The sequence below is a fragment of the Athene noctua genome, chromosome 12, assembly GCF_965140245.1.
Source record: "Athene noctua chromosome 12, bAthNoc1.hap1.1, whole genome shotgun sequence".
Classification (NCBI taxonomy): Eukaryota; Metazoa; Chordata; class Aves; order Strigiformes; family Strigidae; genus Athene; species Athene noctua.
Window position 1 is genome coordinate 13,128,551 of NC_134048.1, and position 23,850 is coordinate 13,152,400.

Genomic DNA, 23,850 nt, shown 5'->3' on the forward strand with positions numbered 1-23,850 from the left:
ACATTATGTTCTCCTCTGACAGCAGATAGGAAACACAGAAATTTCATTTAAACAAAGAATTAACAATCACAGAATGAAATACTCAGAGTCAAAATTTTCTTCACCTGCTGCTGACTTCCTGCCATTGTTTTCCCACTCTGTAATACAGGGTGGTAGATTTCACCTAGTCTGTTGGAAGAAGAGTTACTACTTTTTATCTGTGCTGGATTGTTTAGGAGCTGTGTTCTTGCAGAGTTGTCAGAGCACATGCTTGCCTTAGGATGGGAAGAAAAGCAGCATGATCTAAAGAAAGGATTTCAGAATAAAATCTTGAACTAATATTTCTCCATAACAATAGAAGAAGCAGTGCTTCCTAAATGTATAGAGGAAGGTGTTTAGAATAAGGCACATCTACTTCCTTTGGACTGTTGGAGTGAATTTACTGGAGTGTAGAAATTCTTCTTTGATAGATCTGTGGAATAAAATTCTGGATTTTTGTCCAGCACAGCCGCAGCAAGGACTGTAAGAAGTTGAAAATGCATAGGGAGTTGGAAGTCACTGCTTTTTTAGAGTAAAGTAAGAGAAATTGTACTTAAAAAGACATGCTTTTCTTGATGTTTCCCACAAAACAAAAGACGGAACTTCTACTCTTTAAATCTTGTCGTTTGATTTTAATGCTCTTTCCCGTGTCCCTGAGAGAAAGAGACCCTCTTGCATTTTGACATTATATTGGAGGGAACATGGTGGTTCAGATACCTTCCCTCTCTCTGTCAATTAGAGGTCTCCAGCCCTCTTAGGGGTTGCATCTTCTCTCAAGCCCATGCTTTCCTAGTTTAGGGACTTGCTCCAAACTGCTAGTTAGACCAGGTCTGACTTGTTTTTTTGTAGTAGCTTTCAAGCACCTGGGGTACATAATCCAGCCCATAAAATTGCTGAGTAGTCTCCTGTGTCACCTGCCCAGCTGTCTGCTTATTCATCTCTTCTCTCCTAGGGGAGTCTGATAATGTCAAACCCCTCTCAGGGTCACTAGGCAGAGGGGAGTCTTGGCCCACTTGTTCCTTTATCATCGTTGTCCCAGATACTAACTGTTCTCCAGGGCCATCATCTTTACTGTTTCAATTATTTCAAATATTCTGTTGTTAGGCACATGGAATGGGGTAACTGGACTTTCAGGCCATCTCTGCATACCCTAGGAGTCATCCCGCTGTTACACTGTTGAATGAAATCAACAAGAGGTTAATCTTTCTCTCTCTGGTCTTCATCACAGTAGTTGTAGGTAAGATTTTAACAACTGTGAACAATAAAAGTCCCCTCAACAACTTCAAACAGGTGCCTGGAACTTTATTTTTATTTTTTTAAGTAGATGGTCTTTTGTTAATCAAAAAAGCACTGTGTGTGCAAACCTGACTCAGTTGTGCTGTTTGTTCTACCTTTACATTTCCCTCAGCTTGAACAGTCACTTTGAAAACTAAATTGGTGGTTTTAGATTTATCCATTATACAAAAGTAACAGCTTTGCTTTTAAAGATCTTACTGTGAGTATCTGATGGGCTTCATAGGAAGGAACAAAGCCAGAAGGGTACACTTGGTTTTAGAGGTACCTGTCTGCATTTAGTGGAGTGAGGGCTAGTATAAGCTTGCTTGTTTTTATTTGGAGTTAAATGGCTTCTGAAAAGGTTAAAAGCTACTTATGGCTGAGTGCCTGATGGCTTGTGCTGCTCAGTTGGTGTGGTTGGCCTGCTCCTACTGCCCAGCCTTCAAAGGCTGTTAAAGCAGCTTTATTGACAAAGCGGGGATGAATTGTCCCAAAGTCATTATTTGAGAGCAGTGACCCAAAGAAACAGAGGAACAGTTGCTGCCTGTTAAACAAGCTCTTAGCTAAGTGATTTGATTTTTTTTTAAAATTTTTTCTATCGCCTTGTAATCTCTTTTTTTTTTTTTAAAATGTCTTTCTCAATTAAAGAAGCACTGAGACATAAATTTCTGGGGCAGCAGTTTCTTCCCTTCTTAGTCTAGTAGCTACAGCCTTAGAATCTGTTTTACTTCATATTTGTGTTGTGGAGTATGGGGAGTGCCAGTTACTGTGCACTGTTCCAGTGGGTGCCCTCTGTAAGCCAGCTGTTTTGCTGGAATTGCTTCATGAAACCTCTAAAACAAGTTGGTGAACACAAACCCTGCAGTACCTTAAGCTGTTGGGGAGGCAGGTTTTCTCTTTGTATCAGAAGCGCTTTGTACTTCTGATTCTTAAGCTTTGGTTAGATGATGGACACCTCTTTGCCTGAGCAGTCAGCAGAGCACAAAGCTATAAATACTCCCTGACACAAACCAGAATGCCTTTGGTAGGAAGGTTTCTCTAGAAATACCACTGGGTACTAAGGAAGGGCGTTTCCCTTTTGCCATTAGTCTCCAGCCTGAATGATCTTGCTCTGACAACAGTCTCTCCATAGCTTCCTTTCGATTCCATGAATTCACACAGAAGATATCCAATATGGCCTCTTTTTTCTCCTTTTTTTCTTTTTTTTCTTCTGCCTCTGAGCTACACTTGGAGCTGGATTTTGGGGGGCAGAAAACAGCTTCTGAGACACAGATGGTGATTAAATTCTCATCTCCCCTTTGTAACACCAATTGCCGCTAAAGTTTTCCTGGAGAGAGAAAATGGAATCTATTACTTGTGCAGTCATCTATGAATGTCAGATGGACTTAATCCAATTTATATTTATCAGGATTGACTTTCTTCCTGCTTCCCTTGTCCTTCTTACAAATGATAAAGCATTCTATGCAAAGTGAATTGCTGGATGTGGTATCTCTGCTAAGAGCCTTAATAGCAGCAGGTATCGAATGAATCATAGTTCATAAACTCTTCTGCTGTCTCTGGGGTTACTTCTCCCAGAGGTGGTAGCAGCAGTAATAGAAGAAAAGAAAGTTGTGTGGTAGCCCATGCTATGGACTGGTTGAAAACTCTTCAGAGCCATTGTTCCAGCTCATTTCAGGTGCACTTAAACATTTTTCCTGAAGTGGGGTTGAGGTTGCTCATTCTCCTCTCCGCACTTCACACCTGCCTTCGTTTCCTGAACTGCTAATGCACCTCTTCTGTTGTGAAATGACAAACTTAAAAATAGATACAGTTATACAAATCTTGTGGGAAGAGCTGGTTGTCTGTCTCTGCATCAGATCTATAGCTCCTGTGGGGAGCCAAATAAAAGTTCTCTCTGAATCATGTATTTGTAATACAGCAATGTAACAGAAATGTTCGAGGAGGCAGATAGGAAACAGTAAGAGGAAGAACAGAAGTGTGTAGAGTGACAAATCCCAAGGTTAAGTCCTTGTCTCCAGGGAAAATTAATCCTTCTCAAAGTTAAGGATGGTTTGTGTCTTCAATGGCAGCTGAATAGAAATTGTTAGTTGGCTGGATTCACTGATGTCTGCATGAAGTAATTAAAGTCAGGTGTAATTTAGACAGATGTGGCCTAAAAATGAATTTATTTAGAATGTCTAAATGGTAGACGCTCTCAACAAAGAGAAGACACTAGATGTTTTCTAACCTAAGAGGCTAGCCTAATTTTGTTTCACTTTTTAGAGTGGAGTGCTTGGCCTACAAATTCAGTGTTAGCTGGTATGCCACAGTCGTGTTTTTGAAAAGGTTCTGAAAAGACTGATTTATTCCTTCTTTCTGACTTAGGTGGCTATCTTGGGAGTGAATTAGCATGTATGGCAGATATGTAGATATTGTGTGAGAAGAGGGAATCTCAACAAATCTGAGTGATACAGCCCATATCAATGCCCCATGGCCTCCCACTGAAGTGCTGGCTGCTGCTGAAGACAGGGTTATTTATTATTTCTTTGTACCTTTGTGCTGTGATTTAAACTTGAGCCCATGACCAGGGCTTTTGTTGATCCAGGAGGCCATCTCAGCTTGGGAAGGCGTATTCTGCATTTCTTCAGACAGCCAAGCTGTCCCTCTCTATGTGTCATAGATGCCTTGCCTTACTCTTTTTCAATGTGTAGCCCCTCTATTTCTCAGAGCAGTTGCGCTTCTTCCTGAGATGGAAGCAATCAGGGATGGAGTTTTTGCCAACCCTAAAAGTCCTTTTGGACAGTTTGAGCTGCAAGGCTTCACCAATTGGCTTTTTCTTATCTGGGTTTTCCCTTATATCTTGGAAACCCTAGGGTCATCTCCCCCACACCCTTTTCTTTCTCTTTGATAGACTGGTATCTGGTAGATTATGGTGGAGATGCTGCCCCCCACTCATAATGAATGAGCACTTGTCCAGCACTGGGTCTCCAGCATGCAGTATGTTGGAATACAAACACTGGCTCCACAGTTCTTCAAATTTCTTGTTGCGGTAACAACATAATCTTTATAGTATTTTCAAAGTTAACTTTTTCTATCTGTACTCGATAACTCCCCCTTTCTATAGTTTAGTCAAATCTGCTGCAGAGTTGTCAGTTGTTTGGCTAACTTAATAGTGAAGTTACATTTCTGCTGTTAAATGTGTTGTTCTTGCAAGTCACTTCGAGTTAGTTGTTAATGAAGCAAATTGGTTCAGCAGCACCAAGCCATCTCTTTTTTCAAAGAGATCTCAAAGCTACTGCTGTATAATACAATTAAAGTAGTTGTTCACTGTGCACTGGACTCATTATTGAGAGTGAGTAATGTCACCAGGAATTAGTGACCTCAACTTCAAATGTGGTATCTACTGAAAAACAGATGCCACTTCTAAAAGCTGGTTAATACAGGAGGTGGAGAATCAAGTGTTGTTTCAACACCCACATTCTTCTGTGTGAATCACAGATGTGGACCCTTGCTGCTAAGACAAGATGACATGATGTATTTATACCACCATTGACCTGCTAAAGGTGGAATGTCAGCCATGATATTGATTTTTAAATTTTTTTTTAAATCGCGTTTGACATCAGAAATGTAATTTGCTGTAATGAATGATTGTGTCCTCTAACTACCATCCCCTTTCAGTACGTGCTGTAGAAGTACCTACGATAGAGCCAGTATGCTTCAAAAAGAAGACTAATGTTTAAATATTCAGTTCTTCTGGGGAAAAACATAATCTATCTGAAGAACAAAAATGTTTTTCCCCTGTCTGTGAGATTAAAGTTAAATTTCTGAATCATCTGAGGAGTGAAAAGGCATGAAAATTAATCTGTTGGCTGCTGATTTATGGTGGTCGAGTTCTGTTCTGTAGCCAAGTGCCACATGTGAATGTGTTGCACTTTTGCTTGGCTGATTAACTGGAATCCAAAATACAGTCTGAGAGCTGCAGAACAATCTTTTCCTTGCCCCTTAGTTGAATCAGTAAAACCAGACCTTGCAGAAGGGTAAGTGAAAACATGGCACTGCTGCTTGCCCCAGAGTTGTGTTTCAGTGCTCCACAGACAGAACTAAATCATCTGCTCTCTGTACAATGACTCCACGCAGTGAGTCAGTAGTGTAGGAAGATTTATAAGCTGTGCTCTGAATGTCTTCCCCAGGTGACATGGCCAGTGCACTGCTCCTTTGGTTGTGCCAGGGAGGGCTGGGCATGCTTGAGGGATTCAACAAATGCTGTAAACTGAAGGAGGAATTAGTGTTCTTCTTTCTCTGATATGAACTCCTTTAGGTATCAGTTTCCCTTTGCTACAAGACATTCAGATTTAAGCACTGTCTGGTTAGTTCTGCTTCCAAGTATTTTTTTTCAATTGCGTCAAGTTCTTTGCTTCTTGCTCATGAAAAAGTTAACAGCATTTTACAGAGACGTTTCTGTAGTATTTTATTAAGTTCTTTTCAGACTCCAAAGATGTCAGAGAGGATTTCTCTGTTCGGAGGGGTGATAATCTTCAGTGAAATAATGTATTTATTACTTCATTTCCTGAAATATTTCAGATTCAGACTTGAAACTGTTCAGGTGTGTATAAAGCATGCCCTGGCAGGAAGCCCTGCCCGTAGCAGCTCCTGCTGAGGGAGTGAGCTCATCCCCATTCTCAGGGCAGGCATTTGAAGTATCTACTCTAGAAAAAAATGCAGCGTTTGGGTAGATATTTATTACCCTCCCTGTCACCCATCTTGCCCTGTCGATCAGACAGATTTGAAAGGAAAGTCAGGAATAACCCTGGGAAATCAGGAATAACCCTGGGGCTGATGATGTCAACTTGTTTCTTCTGTTGGGTTTGACCCACCATTACCTCTGCATAGCCAGCCTTGGACGTGATTGTTTGTGGCTATCCCACTCAGATGAGCACTACTGCCCCTGGCTCTGGCTTGTTAAACACTTTGTTGCTTTCTGTGGCTCTAGGAGATCCTGAAAAGTGAACATGAAGAGCATATACTTCTGTCTGAAGAAAAAAATTTTGAATAGCAACAGCCCATATTAGTCTAAATACAGCTTTTGAAGTCCGAATACTTACTGGCACTTGAAACCTGCCATCCTTTTGTTTGGTTCCACAGAGGTGTACCCACCCATCTGCAATTTTACCTCACTGTGCACTTGTCCAACTGCAATAAGATGAGACCAAACATGCAATTTCTATATTTCTGTGAGGACTGTTGCACACCTGTCCACCAGGCAGCTGGAATTCTGACTCAGATCTTGCCAAGGTTTGTGAATTCCCTATTTGAACCTATTTAGGAACGATCCTTGTGCTGCTGCTCTTTACAGTGATGTTTTACGAGTTTGTTGACATTCCTGTCAGGAAGGTGAGAAAATTTTTTTTGTTAATGTCCTTTCAGCATTGGATTGAGAAAAAAGTATTGTAGCATTCCCTCATGCTAGTTATGAATTTTGGTTCCTGCAAAACTCTGACATTGCCAAACACCCTTTTTTTATTTCTTTGTTTGCAACCATGATCTTCATTGAAAAAAATTACAATAGATACACTAGATGTGTCAGGAAATTATTTTGTTATCCTGATGACAGCCTGGTTCTATCTTTAGCCTTATACTCTGGTGTTGCAAGGTCCAGTCTTCCCTTTATGAGGATACATATGACCTGGAGGAAGAACTTTCCTAGCAGAAAGTTTGTTGTTTCCACTCTGCATCTATGTCAGTTGATTAATTCAAAGATATTACTTCACCTTACAAGTCTTGCCTTTCTGAGCGAAGGAAGAAAGTTGCCAAAAGCTATATATAAATGATGTGCTGGCTGTCCTGTGGAAACTGTATGTGTGCATGCTTTCTAAGTGTAAAGTAATGTATCCTTGCGTGAAAGCAAAGTAAACTGCTGCACAGTACTGCAGGTTAAGAGAGTTCACTTAGCGCAGTTACTGTGAGGCAGTGAATATGCTGTAAACATACACCCTGGTTTCTCATGGTTGTTTAGGAGATGACTACAGGACTATCAAAGTGGGTATTCACAGTGTAGTACAGTGTGTCTCACTGTGTTATGAGTTGGCCTGTATAACCTTTCTGAGCATCCAGTCTTCCTCCAGTGTTAGTAATATTTTCCACTGCTTTGAATGTGCCAGTATCAGAAATTTGTAAGGCAGCTTTTGCAATATACAGAGCACGAGGTTCCTCTCTGTTCCCAGGGTACAAATACTCTTCTAAGTGACCCAATGCCTCAGGAACCTGGAGGCTTACTGGAATTTTTACTGCAGGTGCTTGCAGGAACATTGACCTGAGGGCAAGTAAAACCTGTTCCCCTTTACCATACATACAACTCCATGGCCTCCTCCCTCATAGCTACAAATCATCTGTGATGTCTAATCCTTATTCTTTTCTCCTCCAAGGATGGTGTAAGTGATCCCTTGAAATTGCTTTGAGCTCTGTGACATGGGCAAGAAGCCAGTGGCAAAAGGATAAGGGTTTGTCTAGTTGAGTCTACATGTAAATCATATTTTTAAACCTTAGGTCTGATAGGAGCTATGGCTTTCACAAATCTCTGATTTCTTGGGGCTTAGGGTCTCCTATTACAGTAACTCTTGTCAAGTTCATGGATTTATTTATTTATTTATTATAATTACATGTAATTAATGAGGCCTTCTTTGGGGTTCTATCCTCTACTTATTGCAGGGATTTCTTCTCTCTGGTGTCTCACAAACATACTTGGTACCCTGGTACCCTGAAGTGTATTGTTCCTTTGCCAAAGTATAAACCCTCCCAGTCTGGAGCATGTGTTTTCCAAGCAAATGAATGTTCTTCCAGGATACTTGCACAGAGACAGTCCTTTTTCTTTTGGTTTGCTAGTCTCTTGGACTTACTGGTATCGTGTCAGTGAGCAAAACCTAGCCAGCAGTGTTCATCTCTTACTCCAAACTTGCCTTTTTCCATTCGCTTGCTGTTAATGTTAGTTGTGATCATTTCAGCATCTTTCTGCAAGCTTAAATACACCTCCCCTGCTCGCCTTCACTTCTGCTTCTTGAGTGAGGTTCTGGATGTCATCCTTCAAGCTTCTTTGTTCATCCCTAACATCCTCCTTCCTCCCTACCATCCAGTTTGCTCTCATTGCCTCTTTTGCATACGTTGTCGAGTCTTGATTGTGTTACTCCATAGTGTCTGTCCTTATCTAAAAATATATTAATTTTACAAAACAAAGCACTAAAGCTTTAGTCAGTTCTCCTGGGTTGTTCTGTACTCTTCTTGTATGGTCCCTCTAGACGAAAGTTCAAGGTGGAGCTGCTGTTTGCCTGATGTTCTTTGTCTAGCAAGCTATGTACGCTCACTGTGCTCGTACGTTAAGTGACCCTTGAAGTGCATTAAGGGCCTCATGTGATAACTGTTGCGAGTGTGCTGTACTGTGCTTGCAGGCAGGCTTGAGCCTGTAAGTATAGACCCAAGAGTTCTCAGAACTCCCGGCAAATCAGATCCAGAGACTTGCTTAAAACCCATTTTAGTTGTGTTTCATGGTAGTAGAAGAGAGGGGGAATGCTGTGGTGGAAGAGATGGGAAGCAGAAGAGCACAGAGAAGGTGGACTGCCTTTTAAGCACTTAGGTAATAAATGTGGCTGAGAGCCATTGATCGCTTTCTGTAATGTCTGTCTTTGCCTAATGCTAGCTTACCTACACCATGTAAACCTTAATTTATGGGGTCTGGGTGTTATTTCTGTGATTAAAATGGCACTGAGGGGAGAGAACCCTGCCATGCCGCTTTCCACTGAGATATTAAAAAAAGCGAGATTTCTTTTTTTTTAATCCTGTGATGGGTCATAATTTTAATACTAGTAAATATTTCTCATTGTAAGAACAAACTTCCTTTTATAGTGTCCACGTGCTGCTGTTTTTAGTGAATCCAGCATAGAGCTATTTCCTATTTCTAATTGTTCACTCACACTCAGCAGCTCTTGTGTGTTCATGTGCTCTCGCTCACTCTCTCGTTTTTTCCCCTCTCAGTTTTTTTAGCTGTGTTGATCTATCATTGTGACTGACGAGTCAACGCCAGCTTTCAGCATTTAATGGGCTGTGAGCAGGAATGATCAGCTACTTCCTCTGCCTGTGAGACCGTGATGTCATCAGCTACTCTGGGTTGTTTTACCATCCGCTGCTGCTGTTGCTTTGGTGTATGTGGAAAGAATGTAAACAGCACTTTCCAGATGTTCTCAGGGCAGCTGGAGAGCCATAAATGGACTGTTTGGTTCAGGGATATTACTAATCTCTTTAGAAGATGGCAGTGAATAGTCATAAAAGCATAAAGCTCCATGTGCATCCTGTGCAGCATGCTCTGTCAAGTGTTGGAATGGTTAAGTGATTACATAGCTTGTTCAGGACTTGAGCTGGGCAGGTGAACTATCTTTATACCTGCTCTCCTTCCCTCTCTTACCCTTCCTTTCTCTTGCTTCAGCTCTTGAATGAAACACATCAACAATGTCCTAATCTTATGCAAGGCAAATGCTGTTTTGTTTAGCCAGAGTGCCTCCAAGTTGTAAGTGATCTCAACAGATGAAGAGTGAAGAAAAGAAAGATGATCTAGTTTTTAAATTCCAGTATAATATTTGCTGTAGTAGGAACTACTGAATAAACAAGGGGGTGTTTCATCTTGGTGCAATATAGAGTTGGAATTTGGAAGCCGGTGTCTCTCATGCTCCTCCAGGGCTAGAAAAAGCATCAGATATCACCCACTTGTGGTATAGCCAAAAAAAGTCTATTTGGGGGAGAACCAGTCACTTCCTTCTTTAGGGTGTGTGTGTGTTTTTAATGCATTAATTAATTTTTATTGAGTGGTGGAAAAACTGATGTCAGAGCTGCATTGCGGCTGGACATGCAGGAACACAAGGTTGTAGGAAATAATACAGCTAACATCATAAGGGCAGTGAAAGTTTAACCATGGAGAGTTTAAAATAGCAAAGCTGAGCCATATGGATATTAAAAGATATGACTGAATCAAAACAACAGTCTAATATTAAACTGAATTTTTCTGGGGGAGTAGCAAGCTTCTGGGGTTAATTTCTCTTGCATATCCAGTGTCCAAGGATAGGTTTCTTGTCTCAACACCTTGATTTCTGACTTTGGTATTGTCGGTTTCTGGCTATTGCAGGATGCAAACTCCAAGGGACAATATAGGTTGTGTCTTACTGTTTTTTTGCCAGGTCTCTTTATTCAGGAGTCTGTAGATATCCTTTTCCTTTTACAGTGGTCTATAAACTTGTCCAGCATGACTTCTTCCCTGGCATCTCTCTCAGTTCACATTGCACAGATCCATGACAGCAAGGCGGAGGGAGGTGGAAAGAAGTACTTTGGAAATTGGAGCCAAGAAGGAGCACAGTTACATAATTGTACACAAGAAAAAGGATTTTTTTGTTTTATTTTTCCTTCTCATATCCTGCAAACTGAAAAAATATGTTGTTGGAAAGCTGAATGGAAAAACTTCAGCATCATTCATCCATGTGGGGACATGAAATGTATTAAAATGTTCCACCTGTTTTATGGCTGTTGCTTTTCCTCTTTCAGGTTTGACATCTACAGGAAGGTGCCAAAAGACCTTACACAGCCAACCTACACAGGGGCTATTAGTAAGTAACACTTCTTTTTGATGTCCTTGCATACCCCTGGTCTAAAATTAAAGATCATTTGGCTTCTCTGTCTTCAGGGAATTTTTTTAAAGGGGTGTTAAATACTGGAAAGTGTATCCTTTGTTGCTGAGACAGCTCATTTTGCCCAGTGTGTCAGGTCGCACTAGACAGTGGAGTAGTTTGCATGGATTCAAGAGTCTCAACAACAAAAAGTAGTAAAGATATATTGTCATGAAAGGGAGCTCCTAAAAGCTAGTGCTGAAATACCCACTCTGCTAGCTACTGAAGTAGCTAAGGAGCTTTTTGCTAGTATATGCCCATGAACAGAAGCTGTGAGTCCTCTCCAAATACTGGCAAGGGGAATGACTGCAGATTTTTTACCTCTCTCTGATAGGCATGCCCTCAGTCCGTGTGAAAAGCAGCTGGTAACAGTTGCATTCACAGTTAGTGTATCCAGGTGTTCACTTGCTGAAGAGACTTGAGGAACCAAACTACTGCAAGCAGGGAATCCAGGTTCTGGATCAGTAAGAATCTGTGTGGGTGGCAATGTGCAGTGTCCAGTGGTGAAGATGATCTGGGAAACACTTATTTCTCTCGCAACATACTCAGGGGATTAATCTGCTGATGTAGGTGGGTCTAATGAGCAGAGATCTTTTTTTGTTGTTATTTGTTATGCTTTTAAAGAAGAAAAATTGCTTGGTCAAAAACCACCGATAATGATCCACTCTCACTCCCATGTATCAATACATAGACTTGGCTGATATAAATCTCTTGCCTTGGGCCTCTTTTCCTTCCTTCCTCCTCCTGAGGGAGGTTGTAGGCTGAGTAATGCAGTTTCACACAATTATGTGCAGTGAGCGCACTTTGCAGAGGGGTAAACATTGATCAGGTTGATCCTGCCAGGCCTGTAATTAGGTGCCTAACGCAGCTTTCCTGTTCCATTGAACAGTGACTTCCTTTGATCGTGTAGCTGTGCTCCATTCATCCATTCTTGTAGATGGGTCAGTAGCCTTGTATGTCATTGCTGACGTGGGTGATGTCATATCCCGTGGTGACAGCAGGCATCAAATAGAACTGAGTCAGTACCAATGAATCAATGGACACAAAGGAAAGCCCTTTGTGAGCTAAAGAAACTCCTCACTCCTTACTGTGAGGATTGTCAGAGACGAACCAGTCACCCAGGGTGGTGTGGAGTCTCCATCCTTGGAGATACTCAAAGCAGCTAGACCTGGCCCTGAGCAGCCTGCTTTAGCTGACCCTGCTTTGAGCAGGGGAGTTGGATGGGATGAGCTCTAGAGAGGTCCCTGGCAGCCTCAACTATTCTGTGCTTCTGTGAAGATAGCACGTTAATCTAAATATTTACTTTCAGAGAGTCCTTGTCCTCCATGTTCTCCTGACCACTGAATTACTTGTATGTTGGCTCTCTTTTAGGTTTGCTGAAACTGTGAACAAAGGGCTTGAATAAAACTGTTGGCTAATTTAGAGGTGTATGAGATTTAGTGTTTTGAAAGAACACTTTGAACTTGTTAGTGATCCTGCCTTCTCTCTGTTTTGGAAACTAAGAGTTCCCACACTGTAACTGGGCTCCCTTTGAGAATTTGTCTTCTTATGAATCACCTGCAAAAGGGTATGTTTTAGAAACAAAAAAACATCAAAGGCCATCCAGTGTTAGGCTTTCTGATCTGCAGTAAACAGCTCAAGTGATAAGTCTGTTGTGGGAAGGCTTGAAGGCTGTGACTCTTACTTAAAATTATTAGCTGACTTATTTCTCTCTATTGTTATTTGCAGCTTCTCAGGCTTTGATTTTCTTCTCTAACTGGTTCTGCTTCTTTTTGTCAGGGTGTTTTAGACGGGCTGATATAAGCTTTTGAACCACACAAGCAGCCAGTGAACTGTGGTGGCTTTGCCTCTGAGGATCTTGTGTGCAGCTTTCCTAATGGGCTTTCTGTCTGACCAAGCCTGTGACTTGTAATTTGAAGGCCAGTCATCTTGCATGTTGTAGGAGGCCATGAACAGGACCAGCCCATTGCCATGCCAGTTTGAAGCCTGGGAAGGTTGCATGATTTTGTGATGAATGCTTTAGGGAAGTCAGCTTGTAATAACACTGGGGGGCTTGAGGGTAAGGGAAGGTTCTGCCTCTTAAGTCTTTTAGTGTCTAATAAATATGTGAAATGACTATGGATGCAACTGTATTTTAGATTTCTTTAAGTTCTCCAACTTTTACAGAGCAGATACAAAATAGCCCATAGTAGCCAACTATTCATTTAGGCCCTTTCCACATGATTTCTGCTGAAACTTTATTTCAGTATCACTTCTGGCACTGAAGGCTTTCTGGAATTGAATGAATGTGCTGCAGGATTCCTACAGTTGGTTTTGGATTGTGAAAAGGCATTTTTTGGAAAAGTTTAAGGTTTATTAGGGAAGAAGGCAGAGATCAGATTACAGAAATGATGGAAAATATCAGATCTGCTTCTGACCACCAGGGCGAAAGTGGCCAACTCTTCTAGGAAAGAAGCAGCTCAGGGAGAGTAAATGTTAGGGTGTTTTGATAGAGAAGCGCAGGAGATCTCAAATGCAAGCAAGTTCAGAAGCCAACTGGAGGGTTATTGACACTTTCTATTATGTATGGTTTTGTAAATTCAAAAGTTGCAGTGACCACAACATACAAGATATTTCACATCTGTGTAGCAACTCTTCTGGTTACTAAAAGTTAGTAGGAATGAAGGAACCAAAACCATTCCACTGCTGTTTACAAGAGTGACGTTTGTATAGAACAACATACCCACTGCTGTGGACTTCTCTGAAAAGTGTGCTAAAGTTAGTCATTCCTTCTTCTCAATAAAAATCTCTTCTTTCAGGCAGCATTGCAATCCCTATACCACTCAGCCAGTCATGCCATTGTTGTCCCTTTTCCACCAGATGCTTGTGCCAGTCTTTGCAGGCCTTCCCACCCCTGTGTAGTGTGTCTGTGCTGCCAGTACACGGCCATTCTAACAGACCTGACTAACGTGGTGACAACTTGGCCATGTTTGGGTATGTAGGCAGCAGCAGCACATGCCCTGGCTGGCTGACAGTTGGCATCTGGCTGGACAGGAGCAGTCTGACTTCTTGAGAGAGGGGCTTGCAACTCAGACAGCTGCTGTAGCAATTCTGCTATTTAACAGTCAGTGTGGATACATAGTTTGCATGCACATGTTGTATGCACACATGGTAATGTTATCCAGAAATACTCTGCTGTTTGGAGGCTGGAGTTTTAAATACACATCAGGAAATATCAAAGTTATGATTCACATGGCATCTGTAACAAGACCCGTTCCTTGCACTTCATAGCAGTTTGCTCCATTGAATAATAAATACTATTAATTTTATGCCTTAATATAGACATGGACCCACTTTCTCAGTCTGTATGATGTGTTAAACACTTTGCGTTTCTTTCATTTCTTGTGGGGTGGGGAGGAAGAGTCAGGAATGTACATAGATGGGGTATGCATCAGAAGGCATATGTACAAAAAGGTTAGGTTGTCAAAGCTAGCGTAGGAAAAAAGCTTGGCAGAATTTCCCATCCTTTTGGGATTACTGATTAGCCAACAGCAGTGTGTTTCACTGTGCCTAACACCAGCAACCTTTCGTATATTGATCATGTTATTATATTAGAGTTTTAAGAAACCTGTCTTGAATGGTCCTTCGAGCTCTGTGGGAACATCGCAGTGCTTGCAGTTAAGCTCAGCTTTATGTATGAATTGTTTTATTCTGTCTGATCCTAGCCTTTAATCTACTTTTCCAAATATAATACAGTTGTCAAATGTGGGTGGCAGGAACTGCACATTTGCATGGAAGCGAGTAAAGGCCTTCACTATGAAACAAGTAGCTGAAGCACTGTGTGCATAAATTCTTATGCTGGGAACATCAGATACGCCTGCAGCTCTATGCTAAGGAAAGGAGCTCACGTTCTGCGTCTGAAAAAACGTTGTCTCTAGAGACAGTTTTAACACATAAGACTTTCACATAAGTCTCATGCCAAAGACAACCCCCTGCTCTGAAAATGTGTGCATACAAGAAGAGTTTAACATGCTAGCTAGGTCAGCGCAAGTGTCCGTATAGTCTGGTGTCCTCTTGCCGGGAGTGGTCAGCAGCAGGTGCCTGATATAGAGCATGAGGACAGGTTAAACACTTTGTCAGGCAGTTCGGAACTTTCTGAGCTAGAGGTGGTTGTTTTGAGTTTGGTAGCCCTCAATGATTTCTTCTGCAGGGCATGTATGATTCCTTTTTGAAATCGTACGGATTTTTTTTTTAAGCATTCTCCACACCCATAGACAAGAATTTTCAGAATTTAGTTAAGTGTTGTGTAAAGGAAAACCTCTTGCTTTTAACTTCCCCCTTCCCTCTCATTCCTATACTGGAAGAGACAGTGAATGGTTGTTCCCCATTCATCTCCTTCATGCTGCTCATGTTGTTATATACCTCTCTCATGTCCACCCTTAGTAATCTCTTTTACAGATTCAAAACTGACAACACAGTTTGAAGACTGTCAAAAGCACTGAGGAGCTTTGAAAGTCAGTCCCTCCCAGGTGTTTCAGGGCATTCTTGCAGGGTTTTTAGATATAGGTTAGTGGAATTTTACCGTATTTGATAAGTATTGTCACAATCCGTCACTGCAAGAGCTGAATTGCAAGATGGACTTGAGGGAGCAAATACTTTGTATACTGGAAAAGGACAAGATAGTTTGATGATATAAATGGCAGAGAAGAAAGTTAAAAAAATTGGAAGAGAGAGAACGCTCCGAGAGAGAATTTACAGTTAGTACTACTACTTGCTTGCATAAAAATGCTGGAGAACAGAGAGGTCTAGCTGATGCTGTGGCAAGCCTTTACAGGATGATAATGAGCAGAGAGGAATATGGGAAGCAATTAAAGAAGAAAGGGTTGTCTCTGTCACACGCTTTCCCCTGAATCCTGCCAAAGATCAGAGATCTTGTGTCTCTACTGTTCGGTGATTAACAGTAAGAAACACTGGATCAACTAGTCTTGTGCCTAGGTTACTGGTTTTGTGCTCTTATGTAGGTGTATATATTCTCATAAGGATTTGCTGCTGTGCTTTAAGTAGACCTTTTTCTTCCCCCACGCTGCAGGGTGCACTGTGCCAATGGCTTAGCTGGGTTACAGCAGTGTTGTTCTTCTGTGTCTTGACGGCCAAGACTTGGAAGCAACTGTGTAACCGTCTGAGGTTTCTCTTTAGAAATTAATATCCTCTCTTGCTTCCCATTTTCCTACTGGTCTTTAACTTTGTTTTTCCCTTTTTTCTCTTCATCCTAGCTAATGGATTTTTTGGCATCTCTTTTAATCCCTTGCACTTTTAAGAGGGTCAGTAAATTAATCCACCCTTGAGATGATTCTGATGAGGAAGGGGAAGCAACGCATTTCTCTTTCCTCAGAACTATAAACTGACTAATCTGAAGAATGAGACACAAGACTTTAGGTCACTCAAGGGTCTGTCTTGGTATTTGCCTTAAGTACCTCCTCTTTCCTTCCCTTGCCTCTCACATTCTTTACCAAGGGATTTTGGACAGGCACAATTGTATGATAAAATTGCTCCCCAGCCAGTTGTTGCTTGAACTTCCTGAAGGAATGGGTATTCAGACTGTGTAGGTCATCTGGAATAAAGTTGAGGAACAGGGTTTTTCTTATGTATTTCTCAATCCTAATTAGTGACTATGGTAAAGGGGTCATTTCCAAAGAGTGCTTGGTCATTGCAACTCTGCTGGGATCGAGGGGTGAGCGAGATTGTCCTGTTGTCACATGCCATTTCCTGGTATACCCTTTTGTACAGTGATTCATGGTGAACTTGGGTATTTTATTTGATACAAATACACATTGCAGCCCTGTTTCCTTGAGTTGGCACATCTTTGTCTGCTCCAATTATTTCTGCTCAATATGATTTACAGCTGTCCTTCCCTCTAGCCCCTCCTGTGTGGGTCAGTGACTGTCACTGCTGCTTGAATGTCACTGTACAGTGTTTTGAATAGTTTCCTGAAGAATAACCAATAATATGCCAGTTGCTTTGGGTTTTCTCCTTTTAGCTCTAGGTTGGCATTCTTAGAAAAGACATAGGACTTTGGCCAGGTACTCTGCAATTCCTTCACTGGGAATTCTCCCTCTCTGAAGAGTCAATATATCAGCAAATGGAGAAATTAGAGAAGTATCAGGTGTTGACCAGACTAGTCCATTATCACCATGGTTCTGCTGTACCAGCTCTATTGGGTAGTGCAGTCTGTGAGATGACTTACACATGGCCTTAGAACTTGAAAAAGAACCAGAATATCTCCTAACCCACAAAACACTGTGTAGCTGACTGTATGCTTTTGAAGAAAGCAGATGCTGATTCTTTTTCCTTTTGGAGGTTTTGGTAGTAAATAAAATTACATTTGGAGCAAGGACTCCAAAGAAGTCATATTGTCAAGCAGCTTTGTCAAGAAGGAGAGAGAGCTGGCAAACCGACATTGTGTGCTGGAGATGGAGAATGCAGGACGCGTGAGGAGATGGAAATCATGATGGAAAAGGTGACCCAAGAATTAAGATACCCTGCAGGATGTTGGCTATTGGCACGCCATTGAGGTCACTGCTGTCTTAGCCTCGTCTGGGTTATTGTCTCTAAAAAGTGTTAGTTCTCAAGTGCATCTGGGTGGCATATCCATGGGGGGAATAATATGCCTGTGTGAAGACAGTTTTTGCCTTTGTTAGAGATACGAAACTAACCTTTTCCTCTCCTTGCGTCTTTTCCAGTCTCTGTCTGCTGCTGTCTCTTCATACTGTTTCTCTTCCTGTCTGAGCTGACCGGATTCATAGCTACTGAAATGTAAGTAAAAATCATGTTTTCCTTTGTTTGAATGTATGTGCATATACAATTCTTTACAACTTTACTCTGTTATCTTGGGAAAATGTGCGCGTAGTTTCACTAGGTTGGTTAGTTGTCTAATGGTTTTTGAATTCCTTTTGGTTGAGTCCAAATTCTCAGTCATTCATTCAACTTTCTAATTTACTGAAGTATGCTGGGCAAACTGAGTTCTAAAATACTTCTGATAGAGAAAGCTGTACCCAGACCTGCTCAATCCTTTATTAGCTGCATACTGGATTTCTCTGTTGAGCACAGTGGATATTTTTCATGTGATCACAGATCACGTTGAAAGCTTCTGACCCTTTTCACTTCTCTGAAATAATTAATGTTTAATGTTAATAATACCTTTTTTTTAATGTCAGAGCTGAACCTCTGATACATGCAATGGCTTTACTCATCCATCAGTTTTATCTTCTTTCCTTTCGCCTGTTGAGCCTTACTTGGAAACTAAGTTGACAGGTTTTGTGCTTGAAGACAACTTGTCCCAGGTAACTTTTTTGGAACCTTACTTTGAGGAAAATGGAAATAATATCTGCTTTAAAAGATTGCTCATAGACCAAGTATTTTAGTTAATCAGTTGGGGGTTTTTTCCTGTTCTCACGGGTCTCCTGCCTTGAAGTAAACTTTTCTTTGTAACTATTAACACAGGTTTGTTTTGGGTTCTAGGAAACATTCTCCATCATCCTGCTGATGTGGCAGTGAGCTCACTAGACTGTGATGCACAGTTCCTGGATAGTTAGGAAGGGTGGAACTTCTGTCAGACTTATGTGATGGTCCAGATAGCAACAGATGTCACTGCTGAGCAAAAAAGCTCGGAAACGTGTTGGGCTCGTGTGCTCCATTTAGATTGACCATGCTTTAGATGGCTTCTGATAACCATGTGGGTTTTTCATTGTTTTTGTTCAGCTCTGACTTGGGTCAAGAATATAATTTCAAGAATAATTTGAACCTTGAATAATGTTTAACTGTAAGACAGTAGTGTAATCTAGCTCTAGCTAATTTTTTATGCGCATTGCACGTTTACTTTAGAGATGGTATCTTAGGTTTCATACTCGCTGTTTCTTTGAATTCAGTTCTGTGCATTTGCTTGTAAAATACTAGGGTCACCTTATCAATCCACTTCTCTCAGGAGCTGAGTTTTCTTGGTTTTCTTGTTCTAAAAAATCAAGACAAGCTAGACAAATTGCTTCAAGTAAAATAGTGCTTTTTCTTGCTCCCCTCTTAGGTCTCATTCTCTCATCTGCTTTTCTTTTTTTTTAGTTAATGCTTTACCAGAGGAGCTAGTAATATTTACCTATTTTTGATCCAATTATTTGTGTGCACATGCCTTTATGTAGTGGTAGTTTCCTGACTAGAGATTTCTTTTTGAACAGCAAAATTGTACAATTCTCTGAGGCCTCTTCGTATTTTTTTCTTAACAAGATGATGCATTTTCAACAAATATATTAGAGGTGCTCTAAGTTCCTGCATGCTCAGCTGATAAGTTTCTGATTCAAACATCGGGGAGATGGTAAACTGCCTTTCCCAGCAGGAGCTGTGTGGGGAGGAGGTGTTTGTAAGCAATAAAGCAGTAAAATTTTAGAGAGGATGTCATGGAAGAGACTGAGACAAATGAATGCAGGAAACTGATTCGTCATGGACCATCCAACACAATAGCTCACAGAATAAGAAAACCTCCTTCTGATGAGTTATAGGTCATCAAAATCTCTCGTGCTGGGAACAGATCACCCACAACATTTGTGAATAGACTCCCCCTACAACAGCGGAAATACTTCAGAAAGTCACATAACAAAGTGCTTCCCAGTTCAGCAACTTCTAAAGTAGAAGTAAACTCTTCTTTTTCCATTTCTTACTCATTGCTTTCTCTTCTGGGAAACCCAGTACCTTAAAGATGTTCAAAAATGTTGCAAACCTCTTGTGCTTCCCATTTAAGTGTGTATTACTGGCAGTGTGTTGCAAGGCAGTATATTCTCATCATTCGGAGTAGGGTTGCAGAAGTGTGGAGCTCTGTGCTCTGGAACAAACAGTGCGAGGACTCTGTGCCACCATTTAAACTGGGTGGTAGCAAAACAGGGGAGATACTATCTCACAAAGATATTTTGAGCTTTGTTTGCCCATGAATCAAATACTTTTGAAGATATGGAAGAGTCCTTATGTGCAAACCGTTCAACTCCCATCAACTTTTATTGCAAGCTTTGAGTTTCTTTTGTATTAAGAGTCTCCTACAACAGATATCTTTCCCAGCTTGAAGTTTCCAAGTGTCAGCCAGGATCTGATTGATTAACTGGAGTGTGCACTTACATGGGGTGAGCTTTCCTGCTTTGACAGTGCCAGCTGAACTATGAGACTGCATCAGCCTTTCTCCTCTTGTGTCATATTTCCCTTAAAGCAGTCATGTGCTTGACAGAGCTGGATTGCATGGGGATAGCTGCACATTTTTGATGGCAAGGTGAAATCGAGAGCACTTGGCCTGGTGCCTTACATCGGAGACGTACCAGGTTCACTGATGTGGACTCATGCTTACCTCATAGCCCTATTACACCGAGTAATTGTGTGTGTGCATTGACAGCCTGCTTCAGGGCAAGTCAGCAGCAACCTCAACAGCAGGGGTACCCACAAGATTAACTGTCTAACTCTCACCAACAGGAGGTTTCTTTGGTATCTGCATCTAAAGGGAGAGGTTGGTGTGGTTTGTTGAACTCATGCTGCAACAGGAGAAAATAAGCTCTGCTCCTCACCACGCTAACCCCTAATACTTGCTAGCTTCTACCCACTGCTGGGCTTTCTTCTACATTCGGATGACTATAGGAACTTAAATTCCTGGTATTACTAGAAATCTCTGTTTGGTCACTCTTGCCCAACTTCAAAGCTGTTTTGCCTTGACCAGCCCATTGTCTTTGCATTTATAGTCTCAACTGCTAAAGACTTGTCTGGGTGGCAGAAAGCCAAGAAATTACACCCTCGTCTTGAGGATAACAGTCATAACACTAAAACCAAACAGATTACCTATGTGGGGAAGACAGCGTGCATCACAGTAGCTATGTCATAACTCGTGTGGGCTTTTCTAATGAGCATGAAGATTGCGTCTGTGCACGGGAGCTTGCTTCAGTTAAGAAGCCAAACTAAGACTCTCTGCGCATTACAGCCGACATGCAGGAAGTTCATGTGGCGTAGGTAACGCACTATAAATGCACATCCTATTTTGTTGCTGACTAGCTTCCTGTGTACATGAGCCCTGAGTAGGGCAGAAAACTCCTAGTTTCTCATCTTCTAGATTTATTGCATGACCCTAACAGGCACTCATCTGAGCAGCCATGAAGGAAATCAAAGCTTGCTTATTAGGTGGGGCTACATCCTTTTCAGGAAAAACACAGTGAAAGGCTGGTGAGGGAAGAGGTTTTTCTTTCTTTGCTCAGCGACAAGCCATCGTTGCTGTTAAGGGGAGGGTGAGTTTAACTCTGGAAATCAAGGACCTTCGTGTTTTCTTTTTTAATTTTCTTTTTTTTTTTTTTCTGTCCAGACTGAGGGTGACTGAAGACTTAGTCCAAAACAAGAACCTAGAGTAACCTCCTCAATTCTGTAAAAGACAGATAAAGAAAAGGAGGTCCATGCTCCATATTTGAACCTCTGCAAAACTGACAGTATCAAACATGATTGTCCCACTGAGCAAATGACTCAAATGGCTGAAGAAAGGAAGCTAAAGTGTTAAATGTGTCTGGTATTTCCTGTGCAGGATCAATAGTAGGTTGAGAGTTAAGAGCAGATTGAGGGCTAGAAATTGTTTGGCATACCTTTAGCAGCCTTCCTCGTTCATTGTGCTGTTATGTTGCAAATCAAGAACGTAGAAATCACCTATCTCTTTTCTAATTAACTCAGATCAGTGCTAGAAGTTAATAGCTGGCAAGATGATAATCTTGCAGTTTTATCACTGTAATTAGGTCATGCATTATGTTCTGTAGGATCAATAAGAGTTTTCCAAGTATTCCATCATTAAGGAGGAAAGATGTAATTAACTAATCTAGTCTGCCTTGCATTGGCAGCCAAGGGAAGGGGTAGGAGGGTATGAATGTGATACTTGTGATATGAATGTAGCTGCACAACAATAATTCATCTGCCACAGCACACTGTAGAAAGCAACAAACTGTTCCTGGCAGTGTTTTCTTTTTCTTGCTTTTTTTTTAAAAAAAAATGTAGTAACAGGCAAAGAACAGTCTGAAGTGACAAGTTTGTCACTTGGAAGGCTGTGCTGCCCCTGCAAGGCAATTAATTACTTAAGCAGAATATCTATAATAAAAATACTACCTTTGCATAAAAGCATAAGTAATGAGCAATGTCTAAATCATTTGTTCATTTAAGGTGACGAGATCATTCACTGGAGACACCTGCTTGCTTTAATCTTTAGGAAAGATATATTGGCCAGTCTGTATCACATCACACAGCCCAGCTCCTGTGCCAGGGCCACATCACATGCAGCACAGCTTGACTGTTCATGCAGGCTGTCAGGTGCCCCAATGTGGGAGGCAGCAAAACGCCAGGAACTTCTGTGACCAACATTGCTTGTTCACACTGGATTCGTTTGCATGCCCAAGACGGATCCTGCAGTGAAGCAGAATTGCTGTCATACCTGCCTTCAGTGGTTTTTTTGTCCCTTAGCTCTTGAAGGTATGTGGAATGTGTCTTGTGGCTCTCAGCCCATGAAACTTTCTCCTAACAACCTGCATGGTTAAACTGCACCTGCTGTAAGCAGCAGAGTGTGATCCTGGTGCAACAAGAGTTCCTTCTGCTGGAAACCATAATCTCAGAGCATAAGCCATCTGCACCAGGAGTACAATGCTACAACTCATTCATTCTGACACTACACTGGGGATGCAACTCCCAACTCCACCAGCTCATCCAGTTGAGGCAGATAAAATGCTGGAGCAAACTAGATCAGCATAGGGAATACAGCCTGGCAGTCAGAGGGGAATGACAGTTGTAATCCTGATCTTGCCATGGACTGACCTTGAGACAGACACTTTTCTGCTGAAGGATGTAATACTTAGCTGCCTACCTCTCAGGGGTGCTAAGAAGCTTAATTAATGTTTGTGTAGTAACTTGGAGATTACCTAATAAAAGATGTTATATATTGGTGAAGTGTTGTTATGCCGTTTGTCCTAAGGTACATATGTGGGTTAGCAGGAAGCGGAAGGTCGTGTCATGATGTCATTTGCAATTTCTGACTCAAATCTACATTGACGTCTTTCAAACCCTTCTTCTTCCTGCCTTCTGGAGAACTGTAATTCCTTCTTTTGTAGGACAGTGTGTTTTCTGTGCTTCACAGCTGAGCCAGGACCTAATCTGGGACAAAGACCTTCTCAATGAAGAACTGATTGAGATTCAGGGCATATAATGAAGATTACAAATGGCGGAGCAATAGACATACATGCAATTTATTTCACAGTAGAGAATGTCCTGCTTGTTGTTTCTTCGCACAAATTGAGAAGAAGATGGGTTGTTTGTCCTATGTTGAATGTCCTCTGGTCTGGCACAACTGAAAAGATGATAGTGTGGGAATCTCAGCTTCGGATGGTTGTGTTTCTGAAAGGTGGTTGATTAGAGCTGAAATAGCAAGTGGAGCCAAGAGAGCTCACCTGAGAGTCTTTTGAGAAGCTTTGGGCTCTCTCAAGAAAGAATAATTATTTTCCCTCTTAGGCTTAGGGTCCTGGAGACCAGAGAGTGCCTCCTGGGAGTTGGAGGACAAGGTAAAATGCAGCTTGCTGGAGTAAGTGCTTGTGTTTTCATATGGCTGATGACTGGGGAGGAGGGTGCTTGGTTATTTACTGTGAAAGTTGAAAAAAGGCTAAAACCTGAGGCAGAGACAAGGAGGACAGAGGACAAGGAAGATGTATTCAGAATGCACCTAGGCAGCATGTGAAGCTCTGGAAGGTTGATGCAGTGTGTCTCTTCTTGTATTTAAAGAGCAACAGGCTCTTCAGCTGTTGAAGTGCTGAAGTGTCTAATGTTAGTGGCCAGGGCTGCTGGGTTGAAATAAGTTACTGATGAAGTTTTG

General features: G+C 41.5%; 1 protein-coding gene across 3 annotated transcripts in view; it reads left to right on the forward strand.

Moving 5' to 3' along the window:
• Nucleotides 1-23,850, forward strand: part of ERGIC1 (endoplasmic reticulum-golgi intermediate compartment 1) — a 59,967-nt gene that overhangs the window by 10,658 nt on the left and 25,459 nt on the right. The window contains exons 1-3 of one of the 3 annotated variants that reach the window (XM_074916419.1): nucleotides 9,495-9,571; nucleotides 10,849-10,910; nucleotides 17,690-17,762. In XM_074916419.1, coding sequence (XP_074772520.1) covers nucleotides 9,495-9,571; nucleotides 10,849-10,910; nucleotides 17,690-17,762 — 212 coding nt within the window. Of the gene's footprint in view, nucleotides 1-9,494; nucleotides 9,572-10,848; nucleotides 10,911-17,689; nucleotides 17,763-23,850 lie in introns of those variants that run through there. The other 2 variants (XM_074916420.1, XM_074916418.1) reach the window with 2 other exon arrangements.